The 15,209-nt window shown below is 36.4% G+C and overlaps 1 protein-coding gene across 1 annotated transcript in view; it reads left to right on the plus strand.

The window, feature by feature from the left end:
- The window catches only part of PKHD1L1 (PKHD1 like 1), a 224,355-nt gene that overhangs the window by 78,701 nt on the left and 130,445 nt on the right, over window positions 1–15,209 (plus strand). The window contains exons 28-33 of the mRNA XM_053715928.1: window positions 783–888; window positions 2,086–2,205; window positions 2,507–2,668; window positions 5,429–5,550; window positions 11,950–12,082; window positions 14,318–14,510. Coding sequence (XP_053571903.1) covers window positions 783–888; window positions 2,086–2,205; window positions 2,507–2,668; window positions 5,429–5,550; window positions 11,950–12,082; window positions 14,318–14,510 — 836 coding nt within the window. The remainder of the gene's footprint in view (window positions 1–782; window positions 889–2,085; window positions 2,206–2,506; window positions 2,669–5,428; window positions 5,551–11,949; window positions 12,083–14,317; window positions 14,511–15,209) is intronic.

Raw genomic sequence — 15,209 nt, forward strand, 5'->3', positions numbered from 1 at the left:
ATTCTCATAAATTCTCTCCATATAATAAGCAACAAAGTACATGAAAAGTGTGTATTTTTTGAAGGACTGATTCTTTAGAATTTACAAAAATACGTTTTCTAAGGTGAGTTTTTACTTTTGCTTTTGCTCACGCAATTCTAATTTACTCTGGTAATGTGACCTGGAATTACACGTGCAATCTCTTACTTAAAGTCACAGTCAACACCAAAATTGTTATTGTTTAAAACGATAGATAATGCCTTTACTACCCATTCCGCAGCTACGCACAACCAACACTGTTATATTAATATACTTTATAACATTTAAACCTCTAAATTTCTGCCTGTTTCTAAGCCACTACATACAGCCTCTTATCACATGGTTTTTTTTTTTGCTTTTCACAAAAGGAGACTGCTAGTTCATGTGGGCCATAAAGATAACATTGTGCTCGTGCATGTGAAGTTTTGCACAACGCAGCTCTAATTGGCTAAAAAGCAAGTCAATAGATAATAAATAAAATGTAATGTGATCAGGGGGCTGTCAGAAGAGGCTTAGATACAAGGTAATCACAGAGGTAAAAAGTGTATTAATATAACCATGTTGATTATGCAAAACTGGGGAATGGGTAATAAAGGGATTATCTATCTTTTTAAACAATAAAAATGTTGGAGTTGACTGTCCCTTAAAGCCTTTAACAAAAACATCTGTGGTTTTGGTAGAAAATATATAAATGAATAATACTACATTATTCCAAGGTAACATACTTATAAACATTCACTTATTTAACTTTCACTCTTGTAAAGGTTGAAGTCTACATAAATGGAATACCCTCAAAATGCTCCGGAAACTGTAGTTATGTATGGAGTGACGTAAATACACCAATCGTTAATAGCATTAATATTGTAGAAGGTAAGAGAAGAGATAATCTATGGAACAATAATATTGTATCTGTATAATTATTGTACATTAATCAATTCACTATTTTATTAAGATGAGCTATTGATACAAGGTGGTAAAGAGACAAGCTGAACAAATGGCTACATTAAAGGGACATTGCATTAAAAAAACGTTCTTATATATATATATATTATATATTATTAAATTTCCTACCATTAGTCATTAGCTGATAGTTGCTACCTACTAATGCGCATTGCCTGATAGATACCTACTACTAATGTGCATTGGCTGATGGGTACAATGTGCTTTTGTATCTATCAGCCAATAAGCATGAGTAGGCAGTTCACAAGTGATACTGTTGAATTAGTTCAAATTCAAATTTAAAGGGACAGTGTGGACCTAATACTTATTCTTTATTACTTATTGTTACATAACAAACAAGCATCTTGTAACAAGTTCCATATCTTTAAGCTTGCAAGAAGTACATTAAACTTTTAAGCCAAGCCCTGTCCACAGCTTTCTTCTTGTCCAGTTAGCTGTTTTCTTGTATGACAGTTTAGCAGTGCACGTTTAATATTTTTAAATGAGCTATTTCAAATTGCACATGCACAAAGCAGCATGTGAGAGTAGGAAAACTTATTTAAGAACCGATCATGATTGGAGAAACTTAACATACCAAAATAAACATGCAATAGGTGGGCGGAGCTTGGCGGACATTTTCGGCTCCTAACAAACGAATATTTAAATGTTTCATATATATGTGGGACCAGTTTCAGGCTGCTTCTCTAGTATGTAACAATAAGTAATCAAAATGATGTATTGGGTCTGAACTGTCTCTTTAAAACACCTTTACTTAACATGTTTACAGGCAGAAAAGTGTTTAACGTGAATAATGGATACTCTTTCATAAGCTAATAATAATTTAAATTATAAGATAATGTTATTGATATCAATAGTTATGCTTATTTAGGTAGTGTGTAATCTGCTATCTGGGGCCATTTCTTCTTTATATTGCAAAATAACGATTATGATAGTGTTTAGAAAGATGGATGAATGGATAAATTCATTAATTGATTGGTTAATTAATACATAAATGCATAAATTAATAAATAAAAAAAATAATTTATCCTGCAACATGTTGAATTTCAAAAGCAGATATTCATTCTGATTATAACTGACAAGCGCACTAAATACCTAACTTTCTTTAAGGTTCTGGGGATTCTGATGAAATGTTGATAATAAAAGGAAATGGATTTTCTTACACCTCTAATAACGATACATCATTAGTAACCATTGGTGATACCGATTGCATTATTACTAATGTCACTGGTAAGTCAAATTAATTTGCCTAGATTGTAACAAGAATACCCATTAAACATAGAGTTTAATTATTTAAAACTTATTTCTAAAAGTTATTTGATTTAATAACTTATGATATTTTAACCTATAGTCTAGAATATTTTTGAAATATTTAAAAAGCTGCACATGAAAACTGTGTACATATTTGTGTTTTAAAATTCAAGGTAATTGCAAACAAGATATATAATCATTGTATCTCAAAATTGTATGTAATTTCCAATACTGGTAATTTTAATCAAATATACTTTGCATTTACTTTAAATCTATTCAGCTGACGAAATTAAATGCCTGGTACAAAAAGCAAGTGCAGGGATATTTCCAGTCACTGTATATATTGCGGAAATTGGATTTGCATTGTCCTCTGGAAGTAATCTAACATATACACACCAGACAAGTATCTCCTCTGTGACACCTTCGTCAGGAAGTATTGCAGGTAAAATACAATTATAAATACCCTATGTGTATGTAGAGTGACAGCCCATTTAAAATAGTATACATAAGTTATACCTTAAAGGGATACTAAGGTCAAATTTAAAATTTAATGATTCAGATAGATTATGCAATTCTAAGAGAGTTTCCAGTTTGCTTCCGATATCAAATTGTGCACTGTGTTTTTATATGCACATTTTCTGAAGCACCAGCTACTACTGAGCATGTGCAAGAATTCAAAGTGTATACATATATGAGTCTGCAATTGGCTGATGGCTGTCACATGATACAAGGGGCTGGAAAACTGAAATAATTTTTGAAATTTGACAGAAAAAAATATACAGCGCATCAAAAATGAAAAATAAGTGCTGTTGTATTGTATTTTTATTTTGTACTTGTTGAATATGCAATTCTACTGTAAAGAATGGTCCATTAAGAATAGATGTTTGGTCAACTATAGTCTTTCTTTAAAGGACTAAACACAGTAGAATCGCGTAATCAATGAATGCATAATAAACAGACAATGCAAAGCACTTAGTTTGAATCTCAAATGAGCAACAGATATGTCAAACCTAGTTACATTTTAGTTCCTAATGTATCATGTGACAGCCATCAGCCAATCACAAAATACATATACATATATCCTGCAAATCTTGCACATGCTCAGTAGGAGCTGATGCCTCAGAAAGTGTGCATATAAAAAGATTGTTCGCATTTAGATAATGGAAGTGAATTGGAATTTAAAATTGTGTGCTCTATATGAATCATGAAAGTTTTATTTTGACTTGACTATCCCTTTAACTGCAAAGTGCCATAAATTATACATGTTAAAAAGCCTAATATTGCATAGAACCAACGCCAGATATATGTATGCTTGTGATTTGTTTATGCATAGTTGTAACATTCATTTTTTTAATAATAAAACTGTACCCATTTGATTTATTTATTGTGAGAACATTTATGGTACTGGACAAATATTGTCTAAATAAACTGCTCTTCCAGAAGGGGAATCAAAACATTTTTTTATGACTGAAAACTTCGAGAGAGAGAGAGAGAAAGAGAGAGAAAGAGAGAGAAAGAGAGAGAAAAAGAGAGAGAGAGAGAGAGAGAGAGAATTGTATTCTGCCCAGCAGTGAAGGTGTATTATGCCCAGTAGTGAAGGGGTTAATTAGGTAGCTTGTAGGGTTAATGTTAGCTTTAGTGCAGTGTAAAAAAATCGTTAACTTTTTCACTAACTTTAGGCTTCTCACTGAAATGATTTACAAACCGTTTGTGCAATTATGGCACAAATGGTTGTAAATGCTTCTCTAGGGTCCCCTTTGTTTAGAAATAGCAGACATATATGGCTTTGAAATTGCTTTTTGGTAATTAGAAGGCCGCTAAATGCCGCTGCACACCACACTTGTATTATGCCCAGCAGTTAAGGGGTTAATTAGGTAGCTTGTAGGGTTAATTTTAGCTTTAGTGTAGAGCTAAGCCTCCCACCTGACACATCCCACCCCCTGATCCCTCTCTGACCCCCCTCAAACAGCTCTCTTCCTTCCCCCACCTCACAATTGTCACTGCCATCTTAAGTACTGGCAGAAAGTCTGCCAGTACTAAAATTAAAGGCTTTTTTAATATAGATATATTTTTTATTTTTTTACATTTATTTTATTCTCCCCTTAGCCCCCAACCTCCCTGATTCCCCCCCCCCAAACAGCTCTCTAACACCCCCCCCCCCTTCTACTGGTTTGCTGCCATTTTGGGTACAGCAGCTGTCTGCCAGTACCCAGTTTGCTTTAAAAAAAAGTGTTTTTATAATTTTTTTTGGCACAAAAAGCCAATTTTCTGTAGTGTAGCGGCCACCCCTCAATAGCCTACCCCCTCCCCCCTCCCAGATCCCTTTCCCAACATTTATTCCCCCCTCCCTCTCCTTCCCATACATTGGAGTTTTGTAATGTTGTAGCGTGCGACCTGCCGCCTCCCGCGCTCCCGACCACTTGCGTTTAGCATGAAGAGGATCTGGAACTGATCCAGCAATGGGCCGCCCACCTACCTCCCTGCTATCCCTCTCACTCACCAACGATCGGCACCATCGCTGGCCATCGCTGGCCCTCTCTGCATCGGTGGCTAACAAAAAGGTATTGCAGGATACCTCAATATCGAGGCATCACTGCGATACCCTGAAAGTGTCTGGATCGCTTCCAGCGCTTGAAAACCCTGCAGGGTATGTCCTTGGTCATTAACAACCATTTTTTGTAGGATGTACCCTGCACTATCCACCAATCAGCAAGAACAACCCAGGTTGTTCACCAAAAATGGGCCATCATCTAAACTTACATTCTTGCTTTTTGAATAAAGATAAAGAGAATGAAGAAAATTTGATAATAGGAGTAAATTAGAAAGTTGCTTAAAACTGCATGCTCTATCTGAATCACGAAAGAAAAAAATTGGGTTCAGTGTCCCTTTAAATAGAAATCTAAACATATTTTTATCTTTAACCAATTGCATAATTTAATACTATAGCTAATTTAATTATTTTTTCAATATTTTTATTTTATTGTTACTGTGGGACTCTTTTTATTTTGAATTTAAAACTTTATAAACTTTATTGAACTGTGCACAATTGCTCAAATGACAAGAGATCTGTTATAGCAGAAATTACAATTAAATAAATTATAATCATTGAAGGGTTAAGTGTTTAGTTTATAAACTAGGATTTTCCTTTCCTAGATAAAAGGGAGCTAATTTTTCACCTCTCTCCATTGTATTATCTATTTAGGTGGAACATTGGTAACAATAACCGGAATGGGATTTAGTGAAAAATCACAAGTACAGTTTGGAAGCGGCATCTGTGATATTATTTTTGCAAATCTGACTATGATTCAATGTAGAACACCACCAGTAACAGTAAGTAAATAATATATTACATTTAAAAGTTCTAACTTTTGAGTGCTGTTTCATTTATTTCAAAGGATAACTTTACTTTTAAAACATAGTAAATAAAATTGCATAATGTTTATTTTTTATTTTTTTATTTTTTTTGAATAATTTTTATTGAGGGTTTTTCAAAATGACATCATAAAACCATGACATAAACATAATACAAAACATGGTAGTGATTGTTTTAACAACAATATGATAGGGAAAGAAAACATAATATGAATGTCAAAACATATCTGAAACCCTCCTTTTATATTTTTTATAGAATACTGTGAGTAGCTATTATTCCGGACTATAGTGGTGAAAGATGCTCTAGAAGAGCACTGTAGCTACTAGAGAGACCCAATTTGTCATTTGATTGATTGCTTCTAATTATCAAGGATAGGGTCATGATATCAAGAGCCAAAGAAGGAGCGAGGGGGAAAGTAGGGAAATGTCAGCGGGTAAGCACCGCTTATACAAATGATTTTTCTATGTATTTATATTATTACGTGCTTAAGTTATTTGATGAAAGTGCTAGGGATAGCAATGTAGCTAGCTATGGTCACCAATAATGGGGGGGGGGGGGCGGGAGACCATGGAAAAGTTAATTGGCTGAGTCAATTATTCATTACAACACAATGTGTGGCGTGGAAGACTAAGCTATACGGAAGTTAATAGATTTACAAATATCCCATATCATATAAGAGGTTTAACAAAGTTGAGAATCTCCCCTAGTAGGACATATTTGTAAATGCCTGGCATAAGGTCAAGGCATATATAAGGTTATTTGGAATATTCATGTTATAAGAAACAATAAACCTACAGGTAATGCACCTTAACCGTAGGTGTCATAGGCCATATAGATTAAAAGGAGTATGTGGAGGTGGAATTATATAACACAAAGCCTAGTTCGACATTAGCAAAAGGAAAACACTTTATATGGGAGTAACTCTATCTAGCTTGGGAACTCCATTTTGATGCATGTAAGCGATAAGATTATTAATAACATCTCCAAAATATATGAAATAACCTAAAACATCTCAGTATTACATAACTTTGTAAGAGAGAGTTGTCATTAGACTAATAAGAAGTAGTTAATATAGAACAGTGGTAGTATTTATAACTTATGCGAACAAAAAGACTGTTATATCTGGGTGTACCGCATATTTCCTAAAATTAAGTTACTGTCTAGATATCTCTGAAGCTGGGAGTCACCTTTAAAGGAGCGTGTATGCGTAGAGCCATTGTAAGGTTAGGGCATCTAAAGTGCTTATCATAAACCTCTACACTACAAGTAAAGATAAATCCATCGGTATTTGCGCCAAAAAGTGCCGCTATTATAGTTGTATATTGAGCACTGTATTATATACAGGTAATTTAGTGTAGTAAATGAACCTAAATGAGCATATTCTTTGCTTAAACAGCAACGTCAGAGAGTAAAGTTTTCCTCCGCATGCATAAATTTATATTATCTCATTCTACACCAAAGGCTATGCTATACTATTAATTAACTGATACACAAAATTCAATACAATCATATATATTGGCGCTTCTGACTGCAAGTATAATCAGTATTTCCATATATTAAAACTATCTATGCAAGTATAATATTGAGAAATAGAACGTTGCATTAAGTTTCTGGTGGGTAATATCATTATGAAAAACAACAAACATAATAATAAATGTGATAACTGAAAAAATATAAACAGTGTAAAACACATCAGTGTTAGCATTACTGACTGGCATGAGATCAGTCTATATGGTGTTATGAAGTACAGTACTACAACATAATGCCTAAGAGCAGGGAATCTAAGTATAGTAGTGTCAGGCTACATGCATTGTAATAAACTGTACATCACCAGCTTACATGCCCAGTTTTGTCAGGCTCCATATAAGCAATTAATGTTAACCACCACTGATTTGGAGGTAAAGGAACAAGAAAACAATCATACAGTCGTACTTATGCTTTTGGCTTTAGTTAACTATGCAGCCAGGCAGTGTAGGTGTAGCGTGGTTGCCTAATATACTTTGAACATGCAGAACAAACCTAAAGCTAGACAACACCAAGTTATAGAATAAATTATTATGTCCCCATTCTTCAGGCTACAAGCCTTCATTCAGGATACTAACAATCTCTAAACATGGTATAGATTTATGTTCAAGACAAACAGAGTTTGAAGTCTGAAGATATAGATGAAATATTGATATTTAAGCTTCGTGGGGCACCCCACTAACAGATAGCCCAGAAACAGTCTGAAGTCAAACCTGAATCATCCCACTCCCATTCTCGCTAGAACGTGGGGTAGATTAGTGTATCTAGAGCAGGATTCTTGGATTAGCGTACTACCGCCATTTGCTCTCAGGTTGTAGCGATTCTGATGTTTACCCATTAGGAGCGAGCAGGCTTCCGAGCACTGAGTCACCTCCGTGCAGACTGGACTCAATATCTGCAGTATTAGACGGGACCTAATTGAGCCTGAGTCTCCATGCAGATCTTTTTGCGACGTCGGACAGCCAGCCTCATCTGTCCCCACTAGCAGCTGTGCATCTACAGCTATGTCACTCAGTTCACTTTCTTTTAGGGGGTCAGACTCTTTTGAGGTAAGGGAGGTCTGGGGATAGGTAGGTATAAGTGCTTGGGTTATCGGCGCTATCATCTCCTTTTGCTGCGCGGAACTTGGTCTTGGGAACACTCGTGTGGTATCCTTAATCTCAGCCAATTCAGCAGCGGATATCTCCTTGCTTCTACGAACGCTTCTGATCTCAGACCTCAAGCTGTAGAACTGAGTTGTCATCCGGAGATCCAAGCTCTGCAGCATAGCTCTCAGTTCACTATAATGATCCTCCATGGTGAGGCGTTAAAGTTGGCAGTATATTGCCGGCGAAATAAGCATGTAGTTGGGAAGTATCTCATGCAAAATGGCGTTTCTCACAGCATGGCCTCCGCAAACCGAATGAGTAAGACTTCAGGTTATCAATGCAATAAAGTGGGTTTATGTTGCTTGTGAGAAGTTAGGCAAGAGCTAGAAGTCTGTAGTATAATAGTGTAGAAATCAATCGTATCTAAAGCATACATCCATTAATTAATCTCTGACCTCCGCAGTTTTAGTAGGCCTCATATACCTGCATGGGATCCAGATATAGAGGCTGATGCATAAGTTCAGCAAACTAACTGTCAAGTAGTGTGGAGATAATCCTGCTTGGACCTAAGTAAGTATTTGGAGCAAATTACATTAAGAAAACTGCAATTTGCCGTTATTTTATAAATGTTTCAGCAGGAGCTCTCTGATACACGTCCTCTCTGCCCAGCTGTTGGCTCCGCCCCCCCCATAATGTTTATTTTAATTTTATTACTGCTGCTCAACTGGTAGAGAAGAGAAAAATAAAAAGTAAGATTTTGTTATGTGATTGTTTATTACTTTTGTTTGTATTTTGTCAACAATGGATTAATCCCCTCATCAGTACAAATTAAAAGGCTTTGCAAGATTTCGTATTTTTATGGAAAAGATAAAGCAGTATTAGTTCTTATAGAAGCAGAGACATAGGGGTAGATTTATTAAATGTTGAGCGGACATGATTCGCTATAGCATTCGCTGGCAGCATTTATCATTGCACTAGCATTTCTCGTGAACTACTTGTACAATGCCGCACCCCTGCTCACTGGTGGCCAATCGGCAGCTAGCAGGGGCTTTCAATCATCCAAATGTATCAGGAAGATTTCAATTCACCACCTAAAAGGTGGCGAAGAGGTTTAAGGGACAGTATACACCAATTTTCATTTAACTGCATGTAATAGACATTACTATAAAGAATAATATGCACAGATACTGATAAAAAAAATCCAGTATAAAACCGTTTGAAAACTTACTTAGAAGCTCCCAGTTTAGCACAGATAAAAAGATTAGCTGGAATATCCTCTGAAAAACAGACACCCCCCCTTCCTCTGCATATGAAAAGACTCTACACAAACAGGAGCAAGCTGGAATAGGTATACCTCGGTATTCTCCTGAAACTTTGAGGCTTAGGGTGCGATCCAATATACGGCGCAGGTTTCGGCGCAAGCATGGGAACCTGCGCCGCCCGTAATTTCACCTCGCACATCGGGGTATTACATAAACCCCGCCGGCAGTTCATAAAGTGCCGTAAGTCGGATAAACTAGCGATGTCCAGAAATGAGCATAACTACAAATTTCTGGAGTCACCAGTGACTTACGGCACTTTAGAAACTGCAGGCGCCTAAGAAAAGTAAAGAAAATAACAAATCTCCCGTAAAAGTCTAACACGCCTCCCAAAAATAAGCCCGACACGTAAAACCCCTATATCCGCAATCCCCCCTCTCATTACTAATATTAAATGTATTAACCCCTAGTCCGACAACCCCCCACAACGCAATATGCCTATTTAAACTATTAACCCCTATATCTGCCATCAAACCCACACCGCAAGTAATAACTCAATTATTAACCCCTAAACCGCCATAGCCCACAACGCAATTAACCTATTCAAGTATTAACCCCTAAACCGCCGTAGCCCCCATAGCCTATTAAATGTATTAACCCCTAATCTGCCGCCGCCGCCAACGTCGCCGCCACTATAATAAAGTTATTAACCCCTAAACCTAAGTCTAACCCTAACACCCCCCTAACTTAAATATTATTTGAATAAATCTAAATAAATTTACTATTATTAACTCAATTATTCCTATTTAAAACTAAATACTTACCTATAAAATAAACCCTAAGATAGATACAATATAATTAATAATTACATTGTAGCTATTTTAGGATTTATTTTTATTTTACAGGCAACTTTGTATTTATTTTAACTAGGTACAATAGTTATTAAATAGTTATTAACTATTTAATAGCTACCTAGTTAAAATAAAGACAAATTTACCTGTAATATAAATCCTAACCTAAGTTACAATTACACCTAACACTACACTATCATTAAATAAATTAAATTAATTAACTACAATTAGCTAAAATTAAATACAATTAAATAAAATAAACTAAAGTACAAAAAAAGCTTGACAGGTAGATAGACATTGCGCATGCGTTAGGTGTTAGTTGATTTTTGCAGGCATTTTAGGGAGTTACGGTGCTCCCATACTCAGCGCAAGGCTTGCTACGGCTGCCTTTTATGACGAGGTAAAAATGGAGTAAGATTTCTCCATTTTCGCCACGTAAGTCCTTGCGCTGGATATTGGATACCGATTTGCGACGCGGTTCTATGTTAGCCTATCGGAGTAATAATGTGTGACGGGTGAAATATACACGGGTAACTTGTATGCTACGCCGTATATGTAATACCAAAATCACGTAAAATCTAGCGGCGGGGGATTTTGCGGGCGACGCTGCATATGTAATGGAGGCCCTAGTTAGGAGTCTAAAAATCAGCGCAATGTTATTTAAAAATAAGCAAAACTATACATTTTTTTTAAAGAAAAGCTGTACAGGCTATATAAATGGATCATTTACAAAACATTTATGGAAAGAAAAATTTTGTGTATAATGTCTCTTATGACCGCTGCTTCTTAACGTCCGTTTCAGGCGTGCCTTAAACGATTGGACTCAAAGTTCAAACATTTGGATGTTGAATAGTATAGTAAATCATCTTTTTTTAAGGTTCTATGTTTATATTATAAATAAACAGCAGTTCTGGTAAATGTAATTTAAATTAATCCCATTTTCTGACCCCTTTTTTGCTGACGATAGGACCTCAAAAATTTTTTTATTTAAAACAAAATTGTACATTTAAAAAAAAATATGTTTATTGTTTAAGGGTCAGCTGGGTCATATGACTAGCGTTGCTGATTGGATCAGTGTCAGTTTCCACTCGAGACCAGGGGGCCGATTTAACAAGGGCAGAATGACCCCTAATCACGCTTTTTCCGTGCGAGCCTTTAGGCTCGCCGGAAACAGTAGTTAAGAAGCAGCAGTCTTAAGACCGCTGCTCCTTAACTAGTGCGCTGCCTCTGAGGCGGCGGACGGCAATCAACTCAATCGGATACGATCAGGTTCATTGACACCCTCTGCTCGCGGCCGATTTTCTGCGAATCTTCAGGGGGCGGCATTGCACAAGCCGCTTGTGCAAATGCCGACATCGTATGTTGTTAGCATTCAGCGATGTCGGGCAGACATGATCCGCTACAGCTTATCATGTCCGTCCGACTGTTGGTAAATCGGCCCCCAGGAGTGCTCTGCAGGCCCAGAGCGGAACTTTAACTATGTGATTAATGCCTTTGATGGGGTTAAACACGTAGCATTACAGCATCACTGTAACAGATTAAATACAGCATGTAATTTTAACACTATAATGGCCCATTAAAATTGCTATGACAGATTTTTTTTTATCAGGCTTTTATTTTATTTCTAGACATCACAAGGAAACATTGATGTTGTTGTTCTTACCAATGGATTAAATGCAACTTTGCAGAATGCTTTTTATTATGACATTTTGAACACTCCGGTAATAACTGATATTAGCCCAAACAGCAGCAGCGTGTTGGGTAAGTATTTGAACATAAATACTCAATAACACAACCCCACAGTGCTTCAAAAATCTATTATAATGCAGGGATTTAAATACATACATGATACCTAATTCTGTATGTGCATACATGTCTTATTAAACGTAACTTAATTATAGATAATTATCTTTTTAAAGATACATGAAACACCTTATACTTCCAAGACTTTGCAGTAGTCTTACAAGAAATTAAAGGGACACTGTACCCAAATTTTTTCTTTTGTAATTCAGAAAGAGCATGCAATTTTTATCAACTTTCTAATTTACTCCTATTATCAATTTTTCTTCGTTCTCTTGCTATCATTATTTGAAAAAGAAGGCATCTAAGCTTTTTTTTGGTTTCAGTACTCTGGATAGCACTTTTTTATTGGTGGATGAATTTATCCACCAATCAGCAAGGACAACCCAGGTTGTTCACCAAAAATGGGCATCTAAACTTACATTCTTGCATTTCAAATAAAGATACCAAGAGAATGAAGAACATTTGATAATAGGAGTAAATTAGAAAGTTGCTTAAAATTTCATGCTCAATCTGAATCACAAAAGATTTTTTTTGGGTACAGTGTCCCTTTAACATTCCTACCGAGTATGCAACTTTCTATATACTAGGGTTGCACGATACCATTTTTTTAAGACTGAGTACAAGTACTGATACTTTTTTTAAATACTCGCCGATACCAATTACAGATACTTTTTTTATGTCATGTGACAGTTTCCCAAGCACAATACAGACTAATGATTTAAGATAGCTTATTTTTAATTATGAAGAACTGTAACTCAAAAGACATTATGAAATAATAAACCAGTTTTATTTGTTTGTTGTCACAAAGTTTTTAGCATTTTTCCTATCACTCCATTTTAAAAGAAATAGAGCCTTGTTTTTTTTTTTTGTTACCTGTCAAAACGATATATTGATTGTATTGTATTGTATTGATCTAGGCCCATTTTGGTATATTTCATGCCACCATTTCAGCGCCAAATGCGATCAAATAAAAAAAATTGGTACTTTTTTCACAAACTTTGGGTTTCTCACAGAAATTATTTACATACTGCTTGTGCAATCATGGCAAACATTCTCTGGGATCCCCTTTGTTCAGAAATTGCTTTTTGGTAATTAGAAGGCCGCTAATTGCACCTGCACACAACATTTCTATTATTCCAGACAGTGAAGGGGTTAATTAGGTAGCTAAAAAGGTTAATTTTAGCTTTAGTGTAGAGATTAGCCTCCCACCTGACACTTTCCACCCCATGATCCCTCCCAAACAGCTCTCTTCCCTCCCCCACCCCCACTGGTAACCCCATCTTAGGTACTAGCAGACAGTCTGCCAGTATGAAAATATAAGCTTTTTATTTGTTTCAATATGTTTTTTTCTTATTTTTATATTTTCTGCAGTGTAGGATCCCCCCTTACCCCCCAACCTCCCTGATCCCCCCAAACAGCCCTCTAAACCTCCCCCTTTAACTGTTAGGCTCCATCTTAGGTACTGGCAGCTGTCTGCCAGTACCTATAAACTGCTCTTTTAAAAAAAAAATATATATATAATTTTTTTATTATTTGATCTTTCTTTCTGTAGCATAGTGTCCCACCCACCTCCCCCCGCAATCTTTAGTTAGGGCCACCCACACCCCGATCCCCTTTTCTGTAGCATAACTGCCCCATCCCTCCCTGTCCCTTTATTTAATTTTTGCCGTAGCGTAGGATCCTCCCTCCCGCCTACCCTGCTGGGGCCTCCCACCCGCCTCCCGCCAGCACCAGCAACGATCATTGCTGTAACGATCGTCTGTAATGACAGTGGCACACAAGCGTCACCGTTTGTAACGATCAGGCATCTGCTCTCACCGATCGCGCTCCGGCTCCATATGCGGCAGATGCCTATATGGAGTAATTTAACAGCTGAGAGTACTGGAGCTTCCTGAAGCAAAGACATATACTGTATATACATTTTGCAGTATGATAGGCAAAGTACTGCAAGACGTATATATTCGTCTTTTTGGGTGAAGGGGTTAAAGTCTATGGAGTTGGAAATGTGAACAGAGCATTGGTAAAGGTTACCAATCAAATGTAATCTAAATCTAGTCCTATAATTGTAGGATGAGTGTTCATAGGATTGAACTTAATTTTTCCTATGAACACTCTCCCTGCAGCTATCGGAGAAGACGTGATATGTAGATATGTTTCAATTCTGTTAAGTTTTAGTTTTTCTTTTCTTTACAGGTAATATAAGTTTAGTTATTTCTGGATTTAACTTTAGTAGCCAGTCCATACAAAATAAAGTTTTTATTGGAAAAAGTCGCTGCGAGATAGTGGAGTGGAACCCAACCAATATCACATGCATTCTGCCTCCACATACCCCTGGCGTGTATGAGGTTGTAGTTCAAGTGGACAATTTGGGTTTTGCATCTTTCAGGTAAAAATATAATGATAAAGCCAATAACATTTTACTTTCTGTACAGTACAATGGCATAGGTAGGTTAAAGTGTCATGTCACATTTTATCTGAGTTAAAGGGACACTGTAGTCAGAAAACAAAGTACAATATTTAAACATAAAAAATATAACAAATAGTATTTCTCCAATATATATGTATTACATTTGTTGAAACTGATAGTGAATGACATGTGTGATGTCATTTGCTGTTATGAACTCTATAATACTATAGTATTGCTTCTTCTCCAGATAGTGCACTATTTTTCTAAGCTCCCAGACCAGCTGTAGTACATATATGTATAGAGCCAAATACTCAGCTTGCAGGCACTACTGTCTGTGGCAGTACTAGCTGTAGTACATGTATGTATAGATATAGAGCCAAATACTCAGCTTGCAGGCATTACTGTCTGTGGCAGTACTAGCTGTAGTACATGTATGTATAGAGCCAAATACTCAGCTTGCAGGCATTGCTGTCTGTGGCAGTACTAGCTGTAGTACATGTATGTATAGAGCCAAATACTCAGCTTTCAGGCACTACTGTCTGTGGCAGTACTAGCTGTAGTACATGTATGTATAGATATAGAGCCAAATACTCAGCTTGCAGGCATTACTGTCTGTGGCAGTACTAGCTGTAGTACATGTATGTATAGATATAGAGCCAAATACTCAGCTTGCAGGCA

The sequence above is a fragment of the Bombina bombina genome, chromosome 5 (genome assembly GCF_027579735.1).
Source record: "Bombina bombina isolate aBomBom1 chromosome 5, aBomBom1.pri, whole genome shotgun sequence".
Lineage (NCBI taxonomy): Eukaryota > Metazoa > Chordata > Amphibia > Anura > Bombinatoridae > Bombina > Bombina bombina.